This window comes from Rhea americana, unplaced genomic scaffold (genome assembly GCF_003343005.1).
Source record: "Rhea americana isolate MKP2758 unplaced genomic scaffold, rheAme1 scaffold_5, whole genome shotgun sequence".
Taxonomy (NCBI): domain Eukaryota; kingdom Metazoa; phylum Chordata; class Aves; order Rheiformes; family Rheidae; genus Rhea; species Rhea americana.
The window spans coordinates 5,738,425-5,761,536 of NW_028186645.1; the positions used below are offsets into that span (position 1 = coordinate 5,738,425).

The 23,112-nt window shown below is 42.3% G+C and overlaps 1 protein-coding gene across 1 annotated transcript; it reads left to right on the forward strand.

Moving 5' to 3' along the window:
- Positions 1-12,892: 12,892 nt before the first annotated feature.
- On the forward strand, positions 12,893-18,670 carry LOC146588717 (alpha-1-antitrypsin-like). The gene is made up of 4 exons (XM_085317650.1): positions 12,893-13,538; positions 14,555-14,825; positions 17,202-17,349; positions 18,479-18,670. The coding sequence occupies exons 1-4, from the start codon at positions 12,893-12,895 to the stop codon at positions 18,668-18,670; spliced, it is 1,257 nt and encodes a 418-aa protein (XP_085173776.1).
- The last annotated feature ends 4,442 nt before the right edge of the window (positions 18,671-23,112 follow it).

Here is a 23,112-nt window from a genome sequence, read left to right on the forward strand (position 1 = left end):
GTTTGTTGCTCCCTTCTAAACACCTGGCTGTATGCCCTTGCAAAGCAGACCTCTCCTGTCGTAATTCTCAGTGCAACTCTGCCGAAAGCATGAGAGATGGATTTAACCTTGAATTCTCAAGACCCACAGTTGGGGATTTCTACCTAAAAAAAGCACAATGACTACAATTGCTCCTGCAGTTCACTACACTCTTTCTGCAATAGTACTGGGAGACAGTTTGCTGTATGGAAACTGCAAAATCAGTCCTGTGTGCTCCATAAAAGCCATTCGTGATTTGTCTGTTCAATGGCAAATTCTCTTATGAGCAGTTCAGACCTACAAAGATTTCTTTATAAACTCATATGTCTCATAATTGAGAGGAAACAATTACTTCTTGTTATTTCATTGCAAAATGTTCCTAAGGCTGTGCTTAGTGAGAAAGCCATTGCTGCAGGAGATCCTAACATGCATGCAGGACCAGAGGTAACTCCCTCTTCAGTGCATTGATCATCCTCTTCCTCCCACTGCCTGTTAATAGGCCTACCAATAGCATTCTCATTCTGGGAAAAACAATGAATCTCTTGGCAAAATACATACTTGGCAATTCATATTGTTTGTCTTTGATGTACTAATTCCAGAGGGGCTATAAAACTTGTTCACATCAAGAGAAGACACCTATAAGGTATGTTTCCATAATGRTTGCTTTGTTACTAATTAAAAGCCTTCAACTATTAAAATAGTTGGAGGCGTTAACACTGCCAGCATTGACTATAATGTGTTCTACATAATCAGGCATAATTTCATCTTTATCCTTGTGTGTAATTTGTAGTCAAGCAGTAGCTTGGAGAAGGGGAAGGGGTGCACCCTCAGACACATCTCTTTTTACAACTTTTTTGTGCTCCTTACCTCCAAACTGTAACTGTTTTGAGCTCCTCAAATCCCACCAAACCCCCAGAAAGGGGTAGACGAGGCTGTTTGGAAAACAAGACAACATTGAAAAAAAAGAAGATGAAGAACAATRATTTTTCAGAGTATTGGAAAAGGATAAAAAGTATCGTTGTTCAGAAAAAGGAGGAAAAGAAGAATTAGGGAAGTACAGGCCGCTCAGACCAATTCACATTCTTGGAAAAATGCTGGAAATATTAATAAGAATAAAAACCATTGTAAGCATCTAGAAAATAACAAGATGATAAATAACAAAAAAAGAAAAACACAAGATGTCAAAAACGTTTTTTTTTTCAAAAACAAACCACATCAAACCAACCTAATCCCCTCCTATGACAGAATAACAAGCCTTGTCATTAGGAAGTAGTTGAGCTAAAGTACAGCTTAGCTAAGCAATGGCTAGGTTATATTTAGTTTTAGTAAGGCTTTATTGTCTACATGACATATTTTTAGATTGGGTACAGGAATATGTACTGAAAGATTGATGTGAGATTGGAAACCATATTCAAAGTTTTTAATGGTCCGATGTTAACCAGAAATTGGGCTTCCTCAGAAGGGTGTTCTGGGTCTGGAATGGTTCAATATTTTCATCATTGGTATAAAACCCTTTGGTGTGACCCCACAAACAGCTGTGGCAGCAGCAAGAGGCCAAGTGCAGCACAGGGCAAGATGAGGCAGCTGGGTACAGAGAATGGGGGGACCTCTGGTTTGGCCRCTGGAGAAATGCAATGTCAAAGCAGTCTGAGCAGACCTCCAGCAGTCCTCTGTCTCTGCTCCAAAAGCACCTCAAAGCCACCTTAATCCTGACATTTCCTAACTGCTTGAGTTCACAACAAATGTGTCCCACAGAGGAGTCTGGTACATGATAGTCCGTCCTCACCCCACTCCTGCTCGTCCTCCCCTGGGGCATTGACTCCAGCAGAATGTAGTATCAACCCAAGAGACCCAAATTTTATCATTGGCAGTACCTGGTACTACCTGTTTCTTGGGCATCTAAGGACATGATAATCAAGACAGATGATAAATGTGACAAAGAATGAAATTCTGATGRAAGAAAAGACACAGCAAACACTGGGACAGTCAGCCTAATGCACAGGAGACAACAGGAAGACTTACAGGGTTTAAACTCAAGCCAAAGAATAAGCTAGCTTTCAGTCTGCTGGAACAGCTATATCCGCAAGCTGCCAAAGTCTAAATTCCTAGCCTTTGAAAGAGACCTAAAGGCATCTTGGCAGAGGTGAGGTGCATTTTAAGGAGAGATTTGAAAGAGGGAGTGTTTCTACTGAGCATGTGCAGGCCACTAAACCTGGCACCCTCTGGGCAGCTGCCAGGGTTTAAATCTCCATGTCTCACAGAGAGGGGCAAGAGGCGGAAGGAAATTTTAAGCCTACAGAAGCCTATGGCTTTTCTTTCCTCAAAGAACCAGTCATGATCATAATAAAGATATAACTCTATGTTCAGACCATAACATTTAAGAACACAGAAGCAACAGATTCACTGAATCTTCCTTTTTCCCTATGGTTCCCAAGAGGGAATAACTGCAAACAGACATAGAGAAGAATGAAATTTGCCCAGATGAAAGGTGGAGAACTGTCAACATTTGTTCTCAGACCCACTCACATATATTGTTTATTCATGGCACAAGAAAGCAGAACATAAGTCTATTCAAATAATTTAAAAATGTAAATGTACAAAACAAATTAACAYGCATGGAACATTTTCCAAACTCTGATCTTCTGTGCTAAAGGATATTGTTAATAATCAGAGACAATTCTTTCCTCAATAATAACATGAACTCATCTCTGAAGATGCTTCATCTGTCCCAGGCCAGCCACAGGAAAAATGAATATGTTGAGCCACCTGCTGTAATGCTTCTTGTACAACTCTAAGGAGGCAAATACTGGAAACAGCAATAYGGGATCTTCTCAAGTGCTTGAAGGCCCAACTAAGGGCACATTTTGGAAACTGACCACCTTTGACAGGACCAAGGGTTTCTTTGGCAGCAACTTACTCCTAATTTTGAAATAGTCCATTCAAGTTCACCTATTCTAAAGCTAACCATTTTTGATTCTCCCCTCCTGCCTAGACTTTTAAAAATCACATCATCGTCAGGTCTTAATATAGATCTAGAGATATCAAGGAAGCTAAATGGATCTGCACTGAGACTACCATTAGTGCTGCAAACTTTTGAGGTCTCTGAGGAGAAAAGCACAGTCTTATGCAACGCTGCGAAGGCTGGGACCAGGCGGTATTACACAGTGGTGCACGATGCCTGTCTCAGCTGTGACTTGAGCGGGTAGCACAGCAGATGGTTGAACAGATTTGTTTGTTCCCTGTATGTGTATCGTCTGCTGTGTTCTGGTAAAGGCTGTGTCGGGGCAGCAGGAAGAGAGGCTGTCTGTTTGCCTTGTACTGGCTTCCTGGCTTTGGGGCTCTCCAAAAGACAAGGGGGACGACACCTTCCCGGAGGGGCTGAGTGTTTCAGGAAAAAATTTCTAGAGCCAGGCAGGGAGGAGCAGAAAGAGATATGTCTGCAAGGTGAAGAGCAGATCTGCAGAGTGGAGAGAGGGACTTCTGCAACTGCAATGTCATTTTAATTAGAACCATAGAATAATCCAGGTTTTAAGGCACTTCTGGAGGTCATCCAATCCTATCAGCTGCTCAAAGTAGCACCAGTTTAGAAACTAGAAACTATGTTGCTCAGGGCCTTGTCCAGACAGGTTTTGAGTGTCTCCAAGGATGAAGATTTCATAGCTTCACAGCAAAACATGTCCTAGTGTTTGACCACCYTCACTGTGAACATGATTTTCCTTATATCTAATTTGAATTTCCCTTGCTGCAGCTTGTGTCCCRTGCCTCAGATACTATTGCTGTTCATCTCTGGCTCCACCACCTCTCTTGTCTAGTCCATTAATTAGCTAAAGACAGCAATTATATCCTCCCCTTTGTTTTCTCTTCTCCAGGCTGAACAACACCGATCTCTCCTCATGCATCTTGTGCTCTAGCCCCAGACCATCCTGGCAACCCATTGCTGGACTCACTCCAGTGTGTCAATATCTTTCTTGTACTGGGGAGCCCAGAACTGGACACAGAAGTTCAGATGCAGTCKCAAAAGTGTCAGATAGAGGGGAATCAGCCGTTCATTTAATCTATTGGCTATGCTCTTGCTAATGAAGCCTTGTATATGGGCAGCCTAATTAAATCTGAGTGCAGACTCATCCCAAAAGCAGCAATCAAGCGCTGAGCATGCTCCTAGCTACATCTTCTCCCTTCCTTCTTTATGTGACTGCTAGCACTTGGAGAGTGGAAAAGTACTGGTTTTTACCTGTTTTTTCTTTTTCTTTTTCTTTTTCTTTTTCTTTTTCTTTTTCTTTTTTTTTTTCTTATTTTTATTTATTTTTTTTTAATGTTGGGGAAGTACCTAAATGTGCTGCAGTTGTTGCAGGAGAGATGGCAGGAATGCAGGGTGATGAAAAATCTCTGGCAGTGGCAGCCTGCACTTAGGTCAGSTTAAAGCAAGACCATAGCTTGAAAAGAGGAGGAAACAGACTCAAAGACAAATTTCAGAAGCRATGAAGAGTAAGAGACTCCTAAGGATCCAGAAGGAATTTACTGCATTGCACAAAGCCACTGAATGTTGCTGAGGAAAAGACACTTAGAGAGAAAGCAAGTGGAAAGGCTCACTACAGCAACACAGCGGGCAGGAGAGTGCTGCATGTGTGTCCCCTTGGTGAAGGACTAGAACAGATACTGATACAGTCGAACCACAGCTGTTTTGGCACTACAGGTGACTTGCTGCAGAAGGTCACTTCTAAACTGTTTATGTGATCAAGGGTACATTTCCCTTTGAAACACATGGGGAGAGAGAGCACTGAAAATTAAACAAAGCCTGGCGTTGGCAAGAACGATAAAGCCTTCACCAGCTCCACACCGACATTTGATTTCAGCGGTATCACAGGAGGGACTCTGGTGTGCTCTCTGTACTCCAAAGGGCATTAGCCCAACAACCTCCCATCATGTTTTAAAACCACTATCAGAGTAATTAGTTAAATATTCTATGCCAGAGAAGCAAGCATTAAGTTTTTCTAATTTAAATATTTTTTTCTTTATTATCACCAGATTGTTTCCAAGGAAATGTTTGCTGGATGACTCCTGTGAACATTGTCAATTTGGTGAAGATGAAATAGTATTATTACTAAAATCTTGTATCTAGTATTATTACTAAAATCTTGCAATAACAATAATTAAAAAAAATCTTGGAGTTCAAAATAATAAGTTCTCTAATCCATAGCATTAATATTTTGATCCAAATCTACAGGAGCTAATCGAAGGATTTCTAACAGCATAGTAGTTAACAAGGTGTCTTTCCAAATGTCAGAGAAATGACTACATAAGCCTATTTCCTGCAAAAAAGGGAATTGCAAGTTCATATGCAGCATATTCTGCTATCTAATATTAAAAGAGTATCTGAAAGTTTCAGAACAATTTACATGATAGTATGAAGCTGCTGTATATGTGAGGGAAAAGAAGTAGAGTATCATATTGAAGATAATACTGGAGATTGGTATGGATTAGATCTCACTTTTTCTCTGGTACCTGCATACAAATGTCAACAAGTAGAGGACACTCAATTGCAAGACAAAATTGTTTTTAAGTGAAGTCATGTGAAGTCAGTTGGGTTCTTTCTCACTTTTCTCAGTGACTTTACTTGTAGCTGCATTTTTCTCTTTCAGTGCATTCCCATTTGCCTCTCAGTGCACATTTCATTCATCTTTAGTCCGCAGGCATCTGCAGGTAAGGCTCTGCAACCTCAGAGGTTGTCTTCATGTGTTATTTTAAAAACATACTGTCTGCTTGTGCTTAACTCTTTTATCAGATGATAAACAATTCAAGAACATGGTCTAGCAGCCAGGATCAAAATTTGTACTGAACCAAAAGGCTGCTCACCTTTGTGAGTCAAGTGGGTGAAAGGCATCAGCAGAAGAGACGGAGAGGAGAAGCCAGGAGMGAAAGCAATGCCAGCGGTTCCTGCAGCCCTGCGCGTGTGGAGCCAGCCACGCTGCCCCACTGCTGGCTTCAYACATGCATGCAGAGATATTGGAAAAAAGCGGAAAACAGATTCTTCATCTCATTCTAACTAGGAGGAGTGGTCCGGAGGAAAAGCCACTTTTATCTACCAAAACGCCATCTATGGCGTTTGCTACGGCACAGCTTTACCTTCTAGAGTGTGTTTTTAYACCTTTCCTTAAATTTTAGCACCTTTTCTTTGAGCTCCAACCCACCATAGCAGGTGCAGTTGTGCTCTGCTTTGAACCCACACGTGGTCCTGATCGTTYATAGGCTCAGGACCTTTCAAACTGAAACCCCTGTTTCCAAACACTCCTTGCAAAGAAAACCCTCAAACCTCTACAGAAGAGTCAGCACTGCCTCCCCCCTGCAGCCACCTGCCACCCAAGGGGTCCCAGTCATGGGTGGGAAAGGTATTCGGGTCTGGGCTGCCCTACAAGCTTTTCCTAGTCCCTCAGTTATCCCCATATTCACGCAGCTTCTCTGATTGCAGCCTYCAGGGGCTGCACGAGCACGTGTTCCTGTGCAGAGCTGAGACATGAGGAGGATGGCATGGATAGTGACAGCCTGGCCCCGCGGCTCCACCTTCACGCAAGAGCATGCTCTAGCGTGGGCCTGACCSCCTTGGCAGCGTTTGGGGAGAGCCTGTCCCATGCAGACCTACTCGCAGAGCGCACAGTGGCAGCTTGTCCACCCACCGTTACGGCACGAGGCGCAGGGCAGAGGGAGCCCGTGAGAGTRCACCGGGCATGGGGGCTCCTGAGAGGCCACCACGGCAAGCCTGTACCTAGCTTGCTTGTGCTCCCACAGCACAACCCAGTGCGTTACTAGCACGTGCCCTCGGGCACACTGCAGTCCCCGTCTGCGTGGAAATGACAGCAACCACCACGGAAAGGGAGCCCGAAGGATACCCTGCACCTGCTCGCGTTGGGMTTGCACCATGTTACAAGCTAGGCATGCTGCTCATGTCCGCGTGGGTCTCCYGCATGCCAGATCCTCTGCCAGGAGAGCCTGAGGTGGATTGGTATTTATGCTAAAGTCATCTGTCAGGTGTCAACTGCAATCATTTTTGAGTCCAAATACAGTAGACTCTGCCATCTTGTCACCGTTTCTATAGCAACCTTCAGTCACTACCAAACACTGGAAATACCATTTTAATTTTATGTTTACTAGTGATGTCTCCAGCTATTTGTCATTATTGAAGGCAATGTAGATAATTAAGATATAATGGAGATTTCAAAATAAATAGGTCAAATAAAAGCTATTCAAAGTCTGGTATTGAGGAAGCAAGATATGCCACAGGATCCTGCATCTAGCTCCGTCTTTTCCTTAAGCTCTTGTCTAGCATTACGTATGTGCTGGATTTTATTCGTTTCAGCAGTCCTACTTTACCTAGTCAGTCTGTTAACACAAGTTAACAATGCATGCAAAGTATTTGCTAAAGTACAAGGCTAGATTCCCACCGGGGAATTTTGTGGAAATGGTGGAGAATTCTTACAATTCTTGAAACTAAAGGCACAGTTAGGCTGTGCACATACAGCAAAAATTAGGTGCCTTCCCCCCAAAATTGTCATCACTGTTTACTCTGCACTGTTTCTGAAGTAATAACACTTGGCTGCCCTGGTTAATGTTTTCTAGAGGACGCTTTGCCTTTCATAATACTATCTAACAGTATAAATAAGAGGGAGCTGCTGGGTAGTCAGGGTGAAGACAGCAGTATCCTTGGAAGCTGTTGTAAGTAGCGATTTTTTTTGTTTCCTATAAAGACTTGAAAAGCATATCATTTGGTTGCATGCAATTGATTTCATGTTTTTCCTAGGGCTGTATCTTATATTGAAATATGTTTTAGCAATTGTTCTAGGAATAAACAGGCATCTTTGGCCACCTGGGTATAAAGGACATCACCATCACAATTTAGGCATGGAGTTGCCTGTATGCTAGGTGGCTGGCAAGGAAAGTAAAAATCTAGTGGCCAGAGTGAGGTGGCTAGCTGCCTCGTGGGGAAACAAGGTGATATCTGAAGCCAGCTAATCCTAAACACCCAAGAGTGGGTCTTTCTTGGATGTACCCTCCGGCCACTTCTGCTGCAGAAGATCAACTGTGTTCCATTCAGACCCAGAGGATGGGTGCTTAGAGCTTTTTTTTTGATGCACTGGTGATTCTTTTTAAGTAATTCTGCTAATTTTTATATTCAAGGCCTGCAATAAAGATATTTAATTAGGGAATGGAATGCGTGAGATCCATTTCCCTTTTACATAAGACACCTCATTGCTCTAGTCTTCAGATTACAGGAGAACTGAGTGGGAATGAAGGAGAATGATGTCTTCCACACCCTCAGGAAAACTAAGATCACAGGTAGCCAGCATGAAATGTTCACAGAGCCAGAGACAGGACAGTGGTCAGATGAACACTGGAAAGCAGAAACCTGTAACTCTGYTCAGTCTGTTTCTGCTTTACATAGAAAAGAAAATCTCCTCTCTCCCAACAACTGCTCTAACCATTGCACTGATTCTTTCTGGCCTTTTTTTATCCTCTAGTCTCACTAGTATTTCCCCCCTGACGGCATGTAGTAGCTCAGGTTCAACAGGCGATACTGAGGGTTGCCTGGCAGAAGAGTAARAGCTCATGTTCACACATTTCCACATAAAAGGAAACCTGGAAGTGTGCAATGCTGCCGTTGGAAGGTGCATTGCCCAGGTGAGTGCTTCGCACACRGAGCTGTCTTGCAGAAGACAGATGATACTGGGAACAGCTCTGATTTTAGCGCTGTTTCCCAAGGAAACAGTTATGCAACCATGCCATCTGTGTGCCTTGCCAGCGTTTGTCTGTCTGTCACRCACTCTCTTCCCTTCTACCAAGGTGTTTTGGACTTAGTGTCTGCATTCAAACAAATTTGGCAAAGGGCTCAATGCTTCAAAGATGCTAACTTCCCCAAAGTTTCAAGTGGTTTATCGGAAAAGCTTCCTCCAGGCAGGAAAAAACAATTCATCCATATAGTCATATACACTTCTAGAGGATGCTGTAAACTTGACTTCTGGGTTTCTGCTGCTYAGGGTGTATTTTTAATGAAATAGTCCTGGCTGTGGAATTCTTTATTGAACCCAGGAGCCTTGGCTTGTGCTTACCATCTTCTGAGGGGACTCAGGCACAGAGACCTCAGAACTCTGATTCACAGGAGAAGTAGAGAAGTAAATGTATAGCGAATCAGAGTGGAAAAGCCCCTGCGCATGTCCAGGAACGTAAAATGAATCACCTAGATTGCTTTCAGGCCAGTCAGAAAAACACACGTGCCCTGTGGTGCTCCTGCAAGCAGGCAGTCCTGGCTTTCTGCATTGCTTTCTCAAATACAGATGTGACAATTCAGGTCTTCATTTTCTTTTCTTACTTTTTGTTTGTTTAGAGGGATTTTTTTTCCCTCTCTCCCCCCCCCCTCCTTTTTTTTTCGATATGGTCATGAGTAGCTACGATTAGGTGAGTAAACACCACTGATGGCAATGGGGCCATGTCTTGATGAGCCCAACGTGCTCTCAGAGTGCAGCTTTCAGGAACCAGACCTCTTCAGTTTTCCTCCTTTGGACAGTCGAGAGGGAAGCAGCACCCTCTGGTGAGCATACATACAGACTTGCAGAGAGCTTTTCTCTTTCATACCTGCATGTGTTTTTGAGCACAGCAGTTTCCAGGTGGTCTAATATGAGTTAAAGGTAAGGACCCCTTAAGAGAATAAGGCAAAAATATTCACCTATTCACCTGTATTCCTAGAATACTGCATCCAAATCTGCAGGCTGAAAATTTTCTTCAGAAATGTCCACATCACAGAGACAAAAGTCAGCCCTAAAGTGGGTAACTTAGCCAAATTCACAAAGAAGCAATTTCTGTCTGTCAGAAAACTTAGTCCAGCCCACTTAGTAGCCATCTGGTGGAATTATTTTAAGGTAACTTCAGCTAATCCCATTTTTTTTTCTGTTTTCTTTCTAGGATATACTATCATAAATAAGCACCGCTATTCTGGGTTGTATGATAGGGAAGACGTAATAAGTTCAACAAAGGTTATCACCAGATCTATTACATATATATTGCTTGAAGCGTAACTATCCTCCAAGTCTTGGCATGTTCTTGCCATTGTCTGGTTTGATTGAAAGCTCTTCATGAGAGGAACCATTTCCATACCACAAACATATTGTGTATTGTGTAACACGGACAAAGGGAGTAAATGAGGCAGAGAGTTGAACTGGCTTCCTTCCAGGCTRTTCAGCACATCAGTGTGGAATTAAAATTCAAGAGCACTTTGCTTCTGCTCCAGTGTTTCTGGGTAATCTGACAGATTGCYTCTTAGCAAAATGTTCTTATGAAGGTGGTATGAGGAAAGGTCTGAAGATAGGAAGCTATCTTCAAAATTGCTTTCTTCAGACAGAGAATTGCTTAAGCACTTCTTAGCTCAGTTATCTGCTGTTTGCTTTTTAATAAACTGCTAGTAAGTATGCTTGGTCGGGAAAATCCCTCAGTCATGAAGACCATAGGAGAACCTGTATCTTGTGCTTCACACTGAAGTGGTCTTTATTGCTAATTTTTCACTGGCTGCTCTTCTGTTAACCTAACAGTCACAGTAATATCAAGTACAACAGTAAATATCAAGTATAAAGCAACAGCTCCCAGTCTTACTCTAAAAATTTCAAGGATACAAATTCTATTATAACCTGTAATAAACTTTATGTTTCAAGAAGAAGCCTAAAAGAGACCTGTTTCTTCAAGACTTAAACAACAAAAAAGATCTCTGGAAACTGTAACTACTGAGTCTTTTATAAAATCTCGGGATTTTTAAGCCAACTATCATCAAGATTTTTGTGAGGGTTGAGTCATGAGTCTTGAATGTTAGTGATTGGCCAGCACTGAGTAACAGATGGATGATTCAGATTCAGATTGTATTTAATTATCTATGAATTCAGAGATATAATAAAATGAAATTAGTTCCATGAAAGTACATATATCAACCACAAAATGCAAATATCTCATAACTACATAGTGCAAAGATACAAAGATAATAAAAGAAACCTCCAGAAAAACTGTAACCAATATGTTAGCAAAGTTCTTACTGCAAAACCATGCTTTATTCATTAGTTATAATTTTGAAGCCAGGTCAGTTAAATTTCAAGTCTACTCTGCATTCCAAATAAATAGAAATTGGCAGTTCTATGTGTAATAGAAAATTCCATCTATATGGGATGTGTTGTGTTATATGGAATGTGCTGGGTTTTGTTATAAGCATTAAATGTGATGAGATAGGTAACAGGTGGTGACTTCTGTTTAAAATGAAATATTTCTTTTTTTCAGTATTCATGTTATTCTTAATAAATTATGACTACAGCTGAGTAAACAGTTCACAGTGAACAATTTATCCAGAGGCAGCTTCTGAATCAGCCTGCTGGATATGTGGAAATAGATTAAGCGTAGCTCTGACACTTTTGTTTGGGAGCTGATTTCTTTTCAAAGTCTGACTAATACATTGGCTCACTGATAGCTGGCTTTAAATATTCAGAAGTGGAGTTCTTATGTGGAGTTAGAAGTGGCTAGATATATTGAGAAATATAATTTCAATGTCAGAATCAGAGGAGGAGGCAAAATTTTAGCTTGAAATTACTGTGCACAGAAATGAAAATGTCGCTACCAAGAACACTAACAGCTCTTCTACTTGCCAATAACACTGCAACCAAAATGTGAGTAGGCTTGCCTTTTAGGAAAAGCTTACATCAGTTATGTAGATGTTTGAATATTTGACTATAGCTCAAAAATATGCTGTCATTCTTATGCAGGTCCAGTTGTAACCAGGTATTCAAATACTAATACAAATTTATCTCTCTGGTGTTACAGAAAAAGCAGGACCATGGTCATAGTTCTTCCCGATGACAGTCTTTTCATTTCAATAATGCAGAACAGAAAGATACTATTGGTTTAATATAGCCTTTCTTGCTCAATTTTTAGTAAATGTGGATCATTATCTCCCAAAACACTTTGCAAATCTCTCACCATTTGTATGCCCCAGGTTCCTCTTCGTAAATGAGGCCAGCTGGGACATTCCTATCCACATTACATTTCCAAGTTCCCCACATAAAAGCTTATACAATGTCAGCTCTGCAAAGGAAYGCAGATACTGCAGCCAAGAGCAATAGGTTAAGGTAGGACTATTGCCCTTTGACTAGTAAAGCATCTGATTAGAAATAAGACCTTGTTTTTATTAGCATGGACTCATTTTGCAGCTTTCATAATGAACCTATTCCAACAGTTTGACTTGTCTAGTAAGAGGCAACACATTGTTCAAAGGTCTTAGTGTTACATCATTTGTTTTCAGAAAGAAAGAGTACCTTAGAGACATTTGGCTTTATATTTGGTTTGCTACTAAAAGAGGCCAAACCACTTGCCTTCTCTTGAAGTAAAGTGCCTTGTCAGTCTGACCAAAAGTTTTTTTAAGAGCTCATCCACAAATTCTGTGTGGATGTAGCTAGCAATGGCTTTCTACCTGCATGAATTTCCTCTCTTTTCCTTTACTCTCAAAGTCCAGTGATTAGCCAACCTAACAAATGGTGTTTTTTCTGACAGGATGTCCTCCCTGCTCTGGCCTATTGAGGGTGCTGTCTGTTCAACTATTCTATGCTGAGATTGGCCTAACAGTCAGGATCCCAAGTTTATCATGAGGCTGGCAGAGAGATTTGGGGGARACTTGCTGGGAGGCCTGGGGAAATACAAAAACACCTGGCAAGAATTGCAGAATGGGGAAATTGAACAGAAGGGGAAGTTCCACAAAGTCTCTTATTCAGTCAGTGGGACTGATAGACTATCTATCGCTACTTGAATTGTTTACCTTAGTAATAGGTTCTTGCTTTTTTCCAGAGCACAGTAATACACGAAGATGAAGACCACATTTTACATGTGTTTGCTACTGGTTGGGCTTCATGCTACTTCCYATGGTCAGCTCCCTCCCAACCACAACGGACACGATCCAAATGAATCCACGCACCATGCACATCATGCAGGTGAAGTGATGACTTGCCTCAAACTAGTGCCAAACAATGCTGACTTTGCATTTCAATTTTTTAAAGAGGTTACACTGGAGACACCTAACAAGAACATTTTCTTCTCTCCTGTAAGCATCTCCACCGCCTTTGCAATGCTGGCCTTTAGTGCTAGATCTGCCACTCAGACTCAGATCCTGGAAGGACTTGCCTTTAACATTACAGAGATGCATGAGAAAGATATACATGAAGGCTTCCACCATCTCATCCACATGCTGAGCCATCCTGAGAGTGAGGTCCAGCTCGACATGGGAAATGTCATGTTTCTGACAGAGAAGCTGAAACCACTAAAAAAGTTTTCAGATGATGCCAAAGCTCTGTATCAAATGGATGTTTTTACTGCTGACTTCAACAATCCTGCAGAGGCTGAGAAGCAAATCAATGATTATATAGAGAGGAAAACACATGGGAAAATTACCAGTTTGGTCAAGGACATAGATCCACAGACCATAATGCTTCTGGCAAGCTTCATTTTCTTTAAAGGTATTTCAAGTCATCCAGTGTTCTTGTTCACATTATTCCTCTTATCAAACCATCTAATCTGTCAACTACCTCATTTGGAGGCAGTTACTCTGGGGAGAATTTCAAATGCTCTTCACTGGAGCAGAAAAAACAATGTCCAGCTTTCCACTCTTTGCATGCCAAAGCAGCACCTCACCATGGGGCAGGAGAGCAAGTGGGGACCCGCTCATCCCCAGGACGCAACCAGGGAGAGGACTTTGCTGCTGCTGGGGACTCAGGGCATAGCTGCTCGGCTATGCACCCGCCCATGCAACCTCAGCTTGCTTTCTAGGGTTTAGCCATAAAGCTGGTTGTTCAGCATTCTTTTAATTTTCAGTGATGACACTGAGACAAATGAATGACCTAATCCTTTAAAAGAGTGCGTGACTGAATTGTCTAATTTACTATATCCTACATAGTTTTTTTTTTCCTTTTTTGCTATTGAAGTCCTTGAAGTGTACACACACTACAGTATCTATATGCAGAAGATGCTAGTGATGCGCAGGTAAGTGTCTTTTAAGGAACAAAGTGGAAGCAGTGAATTTTTGATGTGGGTTAGATGCTGTTAACAYTAACACAATAGAACTCAGATACGAGATCTAGGTTAATTTTATCCCCAGATTAAGGTTTACTGTTAAAATCAATAGAAATCAAGGGTATACATTATATAAGTGCACAGTTAATGATGTCAGATAAGCCCTTAAATGACTTAAAGATATGCCTCTTAGATCACCTGAATAATGGCAAGAAATACAAAGAAAATGCCTATTTTTTTCATTACTGACATCTGAAAAATAAGGTGAAATTGGAATCTAACACATTCTTTTGATAGTTAAAAGATTCTTGCCTTATTGTGACAAACATTTTAATATAGTAACTAAGTTTGAAAATTCTGAATTTAACAAACGAAGGAATAGGTAAATGTTATTTGTAATATAAAATTCCATTTATGATGGGATGAGACATGGGATGTTCATTTGCATTCTTCTCTCTATCAGGCAAGTGGGAAAAGCCTTTTAAGCCAGAGCTCACTGAAGAAAGAGAGTTCTTCGTGGATGAGGAAACAGCTGTGAAAGTCCCTATGATGCACCAAACAGGCATATTTGACTTCTATTTCGATGAGAAGCTGCCTTGCACCGTGGTACGGCTTCATTACAATGGGAGTGCTACAGTGTTCCTAGTTCTGCCAGAGAAGGGAAAAATGGGGCATCTAGAACAAACTCTGGTCAAGGAAAATGTCCGTGAGTGGTCGGAAAATCTCTTCCAGAGGTAATCTTCTGCCAACCTGCTGCAGTGGCACCTGCATTTATAGTCCCTTCCCTTCCCTTCCCTTCCCTTCCCTTCCTTTTGTTTTTGTTTTTGTTTTTGTTTTTGTTTTTGGAGTGCAAATACAACCATCTCACCTGGGCTCTGGGAACAGAGTGGGTTATTTTGGCTTGTGCACCCTAGCTGTAAGTCCTGTGACTGGCTAGTATTTAACTATTCTGTTGTTGATGCAAARGTTGGAGTGACTTTTTACTCCCTGGGCCGGAGCAAAGACCTTCTGATGGGCTCTCAGGAGCACAAAGTAGCAAATGTGTATTAGGGTTTCTAAAATAGTCTGTTGACTGAGTGGGAAGGTGGCAATTTTAAAGTAAATCTCCAGAACTGAGGTCTCAGCAATGTTTTACCTCGTATTTGTCACTCACACACCTTTACTCAGACATATGTCTAAACTCTAAAAAACCATAACTTAAACAGTTTGTAGTAACACATACATACGTAATACATCCTAACCAAATATCTTCTTTTCAACAGCAATACACAGCAGTGTTTAGGACAGACTAGTGATTAATTGTGGATTTCCAGATTTTCTAGCACTATGTTTTTAAAACTATAAAGGTCTAATGAACTTCTGATAATTCTTACCGTTGACATTAACATCAGCTAACACATTTTATGACCTTGCCTGTCTGGGAAGAAAGAGATCTTAGCACCAGTAGGCAAGTCAATTAGGCACAAGTCAATACGTGCCTAATTTACCAAGCTCTTTCCTGATTCACAGTAATAAGTCTGTGCAGTTCACACCCATGACTCTTGATGCACCATTATAGAAATGCAGCTACAGATACTAAAGGCATACTGTGTAGCAAATTAGATAGGAACTAAGAGTGTGATACCTCAAGTRTGAAGAATAAAAACGTGCAATTCTGAGCTGCAAAATCAGAAAAATCTTCGTCTAAATTAATCTGTTGCGCAAGTTCCTTTAAAAACRACATAGAAATAAGAGCTCTATGTGAGAGACTGTGAGAACCAAAGGGCAATTTCAATTCTAGTATTATGGTGAAGTCAATGTTAATAACTTAGTCCTGTTATCTTCTAATGCACTAGGCAGCATTGCATAAAGGCTACAGCAGCAGATTTGGATCCTGTCCACTCTGCTGTTAAGCTCAAATTATCTCAGAGAGAGACAGTAAAAAACTTGAAGTACCTAAAGGGTAATTACTACAGCAGGGGCTATTAGACTCCTAGGATCCCCAGACAGTGCATGAAGAGAAATCCAAACAGAAAGCATACTAAGAAGGAGCAGCCTTTAAATAGGCAGAAGATGGCAGAAATAGCATCAACAGCAACTCAGAAGATGCAGTTTGATCTCTGGAGATGGGTAACCCTTCAGCCCAGGGTTACTGCAAGCACTGGTGTGGGTGAAGGAGCTGACACCGTGATTGATAAAGTGCAGGACAGGGAAATCGAGGCCCTTCCTACAGAGACAGTTTGTCTCTGCCTCTGGAGCTTGTCTCCACCAGAGCTAGAACAAGGCTTGGGTGAAGGTGAAGGAGTGCAGCAGCATCTGCAGAGAGAAATCCAAAAGCAACAGAAAGGGAAGGGAGCCGGCATTACTGCTCCATCTGCTGCTCACTGCCAAAGGCACGCTTGGTCATGGCCAGCCAGCCGGAGAAAGACTCCTGGAGGAGAAATTAGAAGGAGAATATAAACAACTCACTGCACCACAGTGCAAAGAGCACTTACCACCACAGAAGATCCCTTTCTCTGCCATTTTGCCACCAGCTCACTCTGCCTCCCTGCGCCCCCACAACCTGCCACCCCTGCACACAGACACCACGGCACATCCCTGAGACCCGTGCGGAGGACCATGCTGCCCAGGGGAACGGGGAACTCTGGAGGGTGGTGCAGAAACCCTTCGTGCTCCAGGAGCAGCAGACTGCCTCCAGAGGGTGACCAAAGGTGCAGGTGGTGGGGACARACCCGTGTGGGGCAATGCCAGGGCCATGCCTGAGCTACAGCTTTGCTTTGGAGAGCTCATGTTTGTCTCATTTTTTCCCCCAAGCAGAGCCTGTCTGTATCCTACTTCTGGCCCCCTCTTCCTTGAGAGGTCTGATCTTTTGCCTCTGTGCCTCATCTTCACTGTCTGTGAAACAGGGCTCATGTTATTGCCCTCTGCAGAGTATGCCATGATTTGCTAAAGCAGAATGCCAGATAAATATTGCTATTACTATGAATAATACTGTCTGTATCTCTCTGAGAAACACTGGCAATTGGATTAATGTTTACTCTATGTTCAGGACTATCCTGGGGTTTAGTAGTCATAAGAATTAAATATTTTTCCCTTCTTACCACTGTGTGTGCTTCTTTTCTTTTAAACAGGATGATAAGCCTGTACTTGCCCAAATTTTCTATCTTTGGAAGCTATGAGATAAAGAACACCCTGAAGAAGATGGGAATTATTGATGTGTTCACTGACAAGGCAGATCTGTCTGGCATCACTGGAGCCCCAGAGCTGAAGGTTTCTAAAGTAAGTCTGCATTTGCAGGCCCTCTCCTGTCTTCTCACGAACACACAGCATAAACTCGTCCATGGAAGGTATTCAGAAACACCAGGCAAAAACCATCTTTGCTTCATGGACTGCCTGCTGCTGGGGGCCAGGTTCACCCTGGTGTGAGTCTGTGAATTTATACCTGAGAGGAATCCAGCTCTCAGTGAGTGTGGAGCTCAGATTAGTTTGCTGCACATCTTTTGGTCCAAGTGCACTACCAGTCAGGTCTTCTGGGATGTAGCTGAAAAAAGGAAAAGCAACCAACCTGCTCATCAGGAGAAGCAGCTAATGTTACTGGGAAGGCCACAAACCCCCATCCTCTCACCCCAGAGATTAAATTTCAGCAGTCCACAGCTAGCTTCCCAGGTGGKAGACTCTGTGCCCCTGGGCACACTGAGTGGAGTACCCAAAACCCACGTGTTTCTGGCTCCTGAGGGCAGGCTGGTGAGCACAGCATCTTGGGAAGTCAGGGGAGTGCAGGCCAGGGCAAAAAGGAGGAMCTGGTGAGAGGAGCAGCAAGTAGAAAAGGGAGACTCTCAAGAATAGAGGATGAAATCTGGATAAAGAGACTCTTTTTCTTTTCTTAATCTCTCTTTTGGAATTCAATAGAGCATCATTTTTAGTGGCAGCTTATCAGTATTTGGCCAAATCATCTCTTTTCTTCCTCTTCAGGTGACTCCTTTCCTCAGAGGCAACAGGGCAAATAAAGGCATGTAACTCAATGCAGATCACATGCTATTCTTCTCTACTTACTGTCTCAGACAGCATGACTAGCCCTCAAACATTTCAAAAGTATTTTGCCACCTTTCACTGCAGGGTGGATTTCACTGATGAGCTCTTAAAAGCAGARCCTTTGTCCTCCATCCAAGCTCTGGGACAGAGGACAAACATTTGGAACCTTCTGTGATGAGATTTGCGCAGATTCGTCTTTGCTCTCATTTGAGGCAGCCACAACTACTACAACAAAGCTCACTTCTCTCTCCACCGCCCCTACTCACTCCTCTGCAGTAGGTCTTTTAAAGCAGGGCTGCTTTAAAAGCAATCTGGTTCATCTCTCAGGTGCCTCTTCTGTGTCCAGAACTACTGTGGGTGTTTTCTTTCTTTGTAGGTTGTCCATAAGACCGAGCTGGATGTTGATGAGGGAGGTACTGAGGCAGCAGCAGCAACTGCTGCTGAAATAATGACCACTTCTCTTCCTCTGACCATTGAATTCAACCATCCCTTCCTCATGCTGATTTTTGATAGAGCTACAAACAGTACACTCTTCATAGGAAAAATAGTTAACCCCGCTGAACATTAGGTAAAGTTATATATGAATTCTAATTGTTATTTCTGATTAAAGAAAATGTGAAACTGCCTGATGTGAATTATTTCTATTTKTACTCATTTAATGCAAAGTTCTTTTTTTACCAAACTTTCACATTCCATGCTGTTATCAAAAATCTGACCATGACACCAGCTAAAGAGGACACAAAGAAAATATTTTTAAATTCAGCTAGCAAAGAATATYTCTTTTTATTTGAATGAAAGCCAAGGAAAGATTTGTAAATATCTGCCAATATTCAATCAGATGTGTTTGTATTACGGAAGATTCCTGCTCAGTATGTGGTCGTCAGTCAGAATAACAGATAAAATGATTAACATTCCTATTAACAAAGCAGAAGCAGTTGTAATTTACCATAAGTACATAAGTAAGAAAAAGATGGAAAGAATTGGATCAACAATCCGACATGGATTGTCCAGGGACATGGAAGGCTGAAGCTTCTAATGGAGTCAACATGGGAACGTGAAAAACTTTCTTAAAGAGAGAGAGAGATCTGAAACATTCTATAATTTTTAGCATTAATCTAGCAGCTAATCTACCTGAAAGGGTTTCTTTCACCTTGAAGTAGAGCTGGAAGATCGAATCTGCTCCTCCAGCTGAAGACTTTCAACCAGCGATTGTCAATTAGACATCCTTAGACAGCCTGTATGAATAGCAGACTTCTCACACATGCATCCACCAGTGGTCAGAAGGAGAATGTAGCTGGACGTGCTGGTGAGGTATTATGGATGGTAGTTATACAAGGCCTGAACTGCTGTGAACTCAAATCTGTGGAAAACATGTAATGATGGTCTAGCAAACTGTAGGTGTTTCAAGTGCCACCCTTTTACAACTGCTGAGCGTTAACCGGGAGCACCCAGAAAGCCGGGCTGCCTCACTGGGGCGTGGTGGCAGGCATCGACGTGGAATTTAGGGCAGCGCAAAGGCTGGCTGGTAACTGCTTCCAGCAGACCTGCCTCAGCAGCCGTACCATTGCCCTTTCTTCCTTGCAGCTATGTTTTTTGGAAGTAGATGAAACAGCATCACAACACTCATCCCACCAGGAATCTCAGTAGATGGCTTGGGAGGCTCACACAGCCTCTGCCCTCTGTGAAGAGCGACTGCGATTTCATCAGTCTGTTGCATGTGTAAGAGAGAGCAAATCACTGGCTCCCCTTTCCCAAAGGAAAACAACAAATGGTCTCAAAGCCCATTTCTACTCCCCTTACCTTGTAAAAAACTTATGTTAACTCTCACACTTACTGGTTGACAGGATTTTTTTGACTAAATACACATAATCTCTGGATAGATACGTGTATGAACAACTCTCTCTGGGATTCCTGCCATTGACACTTACAAGAGATGCACATGTGCTAAATCATCTTCCTGGCTCCTTCATGCACTTGCTGCCATCTGTTTGGATGGCTCTGTGGCACAGATCTCTAATGTGCATGCAGCCATAATTCATAAGGCAACCTATCTGACAGCACAACTTTCTTACCTTCCTGAAAGTCAGCAGCGTAGTGCAGCACTGGTATATGGTCAGTCTCTGAGCCATTGTCACTCCTACTGTTAACTGATGTCAGAGAACTGGCTTTCAGAAAAACAGCAGTAAAAACTAGTGATGAGAGAGGTCAGTGAGGTGAGATCCTCAGCTATGTGTTTCTTGAAATCTCTGGAGTCACATGAATTTGTACCAGTTCCAAAACTGATCTATTTGATTTTAGTGGAGTGACTCTAGCCTTATATCAAGAAATGTGGAAGAAAGAGAGGTCCCACAGTTATCTGTGGCAGCTACAAGAATAAATATTGCTACCTCCCTTGTAAACCATTTTGGAGTAGATAGAGACATATCTATGGCATATTAGGAGGAAGATGGTGCCCATGTGGTTTCTGGGAGAGATTTGAGGATTAAGAGGTTCCTTCACAGCAGCTGAATCAGCTTTTACAGAGCAGAAAACTATATTTTTGGARGAAACTTCTTTCTTTCCTGCCCTCAGTATGCTGGTGCTCTCATAAACGTATGCACCATTCAAAAGCAGGATGTGGGAATTCCAGTTTTTCTCAAGTGTTKCAGGAGAATGATACCACAATGCTGTCTGAGGGAAATACAGGGAAGAACTGGAGCTCCGTATCATGTGCTCTCACTGGTGAGTCCAAAAGCTAATCCTTTATACACAGAGATCCTACAGGAGATGTAGCACATGAAAAGGGGGTTGGAGGGGTTGCAGGGACTGCAGGAGACATGATGTCTGTGTGCTGGCCATAGGAACACAGACCGATGGCAGTGAAGAGTGTCTGACATTCCCACAGGGGATTTCTTGCCAATGTCAAGATCAGTGTCCAGGAGCTGTCTGCCAGACTTGCTTCATCAGGCAACAGCTACTGATTTATTGACATCTTGCTGTGATTTTCCACTGCAGAATTTGCCAGAGACAGTGTTGAAGTAGAGGCAGGCACTACACTTAGCACAAAAGAGCAACAGACAGTTTGCTCTCTGCCTACATCCACGCTGTGCTGTGCTATTTGTTACGTGGCCCATTCTCATCTCTCTCCTCCGCATCCTCCAAGTCCTACTCTTCTAGCTCTGTTCTCGCTGCAGCAAGGAAAACCAAACAGATTTTCCTTATTAAGCTTGCTCTTTGCATTTCCTCTCTGCACCAGATCTTTTTCACAGCCTCCCACTCACCCTCCTGCAAGCAAATATTTTATCCCTCCCACCTGCTCAGGGCTGTTCATGTGGGAGAGGGATGCTGCCAGCTCAGCTGTAGCACCATCTTGACCTCCTCCCTGTGCCAGGTGCACTCACCCAGCAAGACAGACAGATGGATGGAGGCTACAGAGCCACTCTGCCTCCAGGCTGTTACTTGGGCACTCACAGTGTGGAAATGCTGGGCATAAAGGTAGGGTTTCAGGCCACATACTTTACTGAGCTATTGCAATTTGGTGCAATGAGCAATGTGTGGATGTGAATGAACCAAAGTGATGCATCTTGTGAGTGATGAAGGATTAGGCTGATTAGACACAGGCACAGCTATGGTGTGTGGGGATGGGACTCACAGTCATGCTTGTGGCAATCCAAGGTTTTGGTGAAAAAGAAGAGAGAAAGTGTGAGCACCTGGTGAGACAGAAAGTCCTATTTCATTCTCTTCTACAGGGCCATGACATSTACTGTACCCCAACAGGTACCCAGTTCTGACACAGCAACATCCCTCCCAAGCTCATGCACTGGAAGAAGACATTTTGGATATAGTTTGCTCTTCTCCTGCATTTGTCCAGGGTATACCTTTACTTCCCACCTCATTGTCCTTCAACTCACCTACAAAAAGGAATCAAGAAAGAAATTCCCACATTTACACTTCAAGAAGGTGTAATCTGATAGCTCTTGTTCAGCATGCAGAGGGGAAGGAGGTGGGTCAGCATAGCCATTAGCTCAGCAGAGAGGATGTTGCTATTGCTTGTAACACGGTACCTGCTTTGTATTAAGCTAACAATACAGACCTCAGGTCTCGGTACAGGTCAGGTTTTGCTTAGACTTGTCTTGACCTGCCTGGGGCTTTGCTTTAGCATGTTTAGTTGTAACAGTCCAGCAATCAGGTGACTATTACCTATTTTTTTTTAATCTGACTTTTGGTTTATACAAGTATAGTATAACACATATTGTTATGTATGTGTATTTCTATGACTAAYATGTATTAATAAAGAGTACTCATTCTACGTAAAATGAACTATCTAACATTTTAGAATAAAAAATAAATGAACAAATGCATGGTGAGATGATAGCAAAGGACTTGAAAGTCCAGGCACACGATGACTGGAGATCTCAGGACTGTAAGCCACTCACCAGTTCTCACTTACTGGTAAGCAAAGGAGTGTTTCCTTGGGAGCTGGGTGAAACCAGTTCGGGGGATAAYCAAGCAAACAGAGATGAAATATCCAGCATATATGACAAACACCATAGACAGTAAATTCAGCYGTAATGTAGATCTGTGAATCAATGGAGAAAAAGTAAAGTGTAGAGCATGTTAGAAAAAAGTATAAAAATGATCCCTAGTGGACCCCAGAGCAAAGAGGTTGAAACCGTCAACACCATGTTCTTCCTGGCAAAGARTGCTGATGACTTGCCATACCTCCCCTGCCTCTCCAGACCGAGATCTTTGACCTGGGGACCCCACAGGACAGTGGAAAGGTGAGTATAACACCAGAGAAAGGGATAGATACTAGAAAAGTTGTTTATATTAATTTTAACTRTAGATATTTTGAACTATAAGTCTTGGTATTGCAACCAGATTAATAATAATTTTTGGATAAGACTGTTAAGATTCTAAATACACTAATGGTAAGTTTTCCTCTTTGTATATAAGGCATATCTTAGATGTAGATTTGGGGCATGAACCAGAGCCCTGGCCTTTCAAGAACAGAGAGTGCTGACCGAAAAC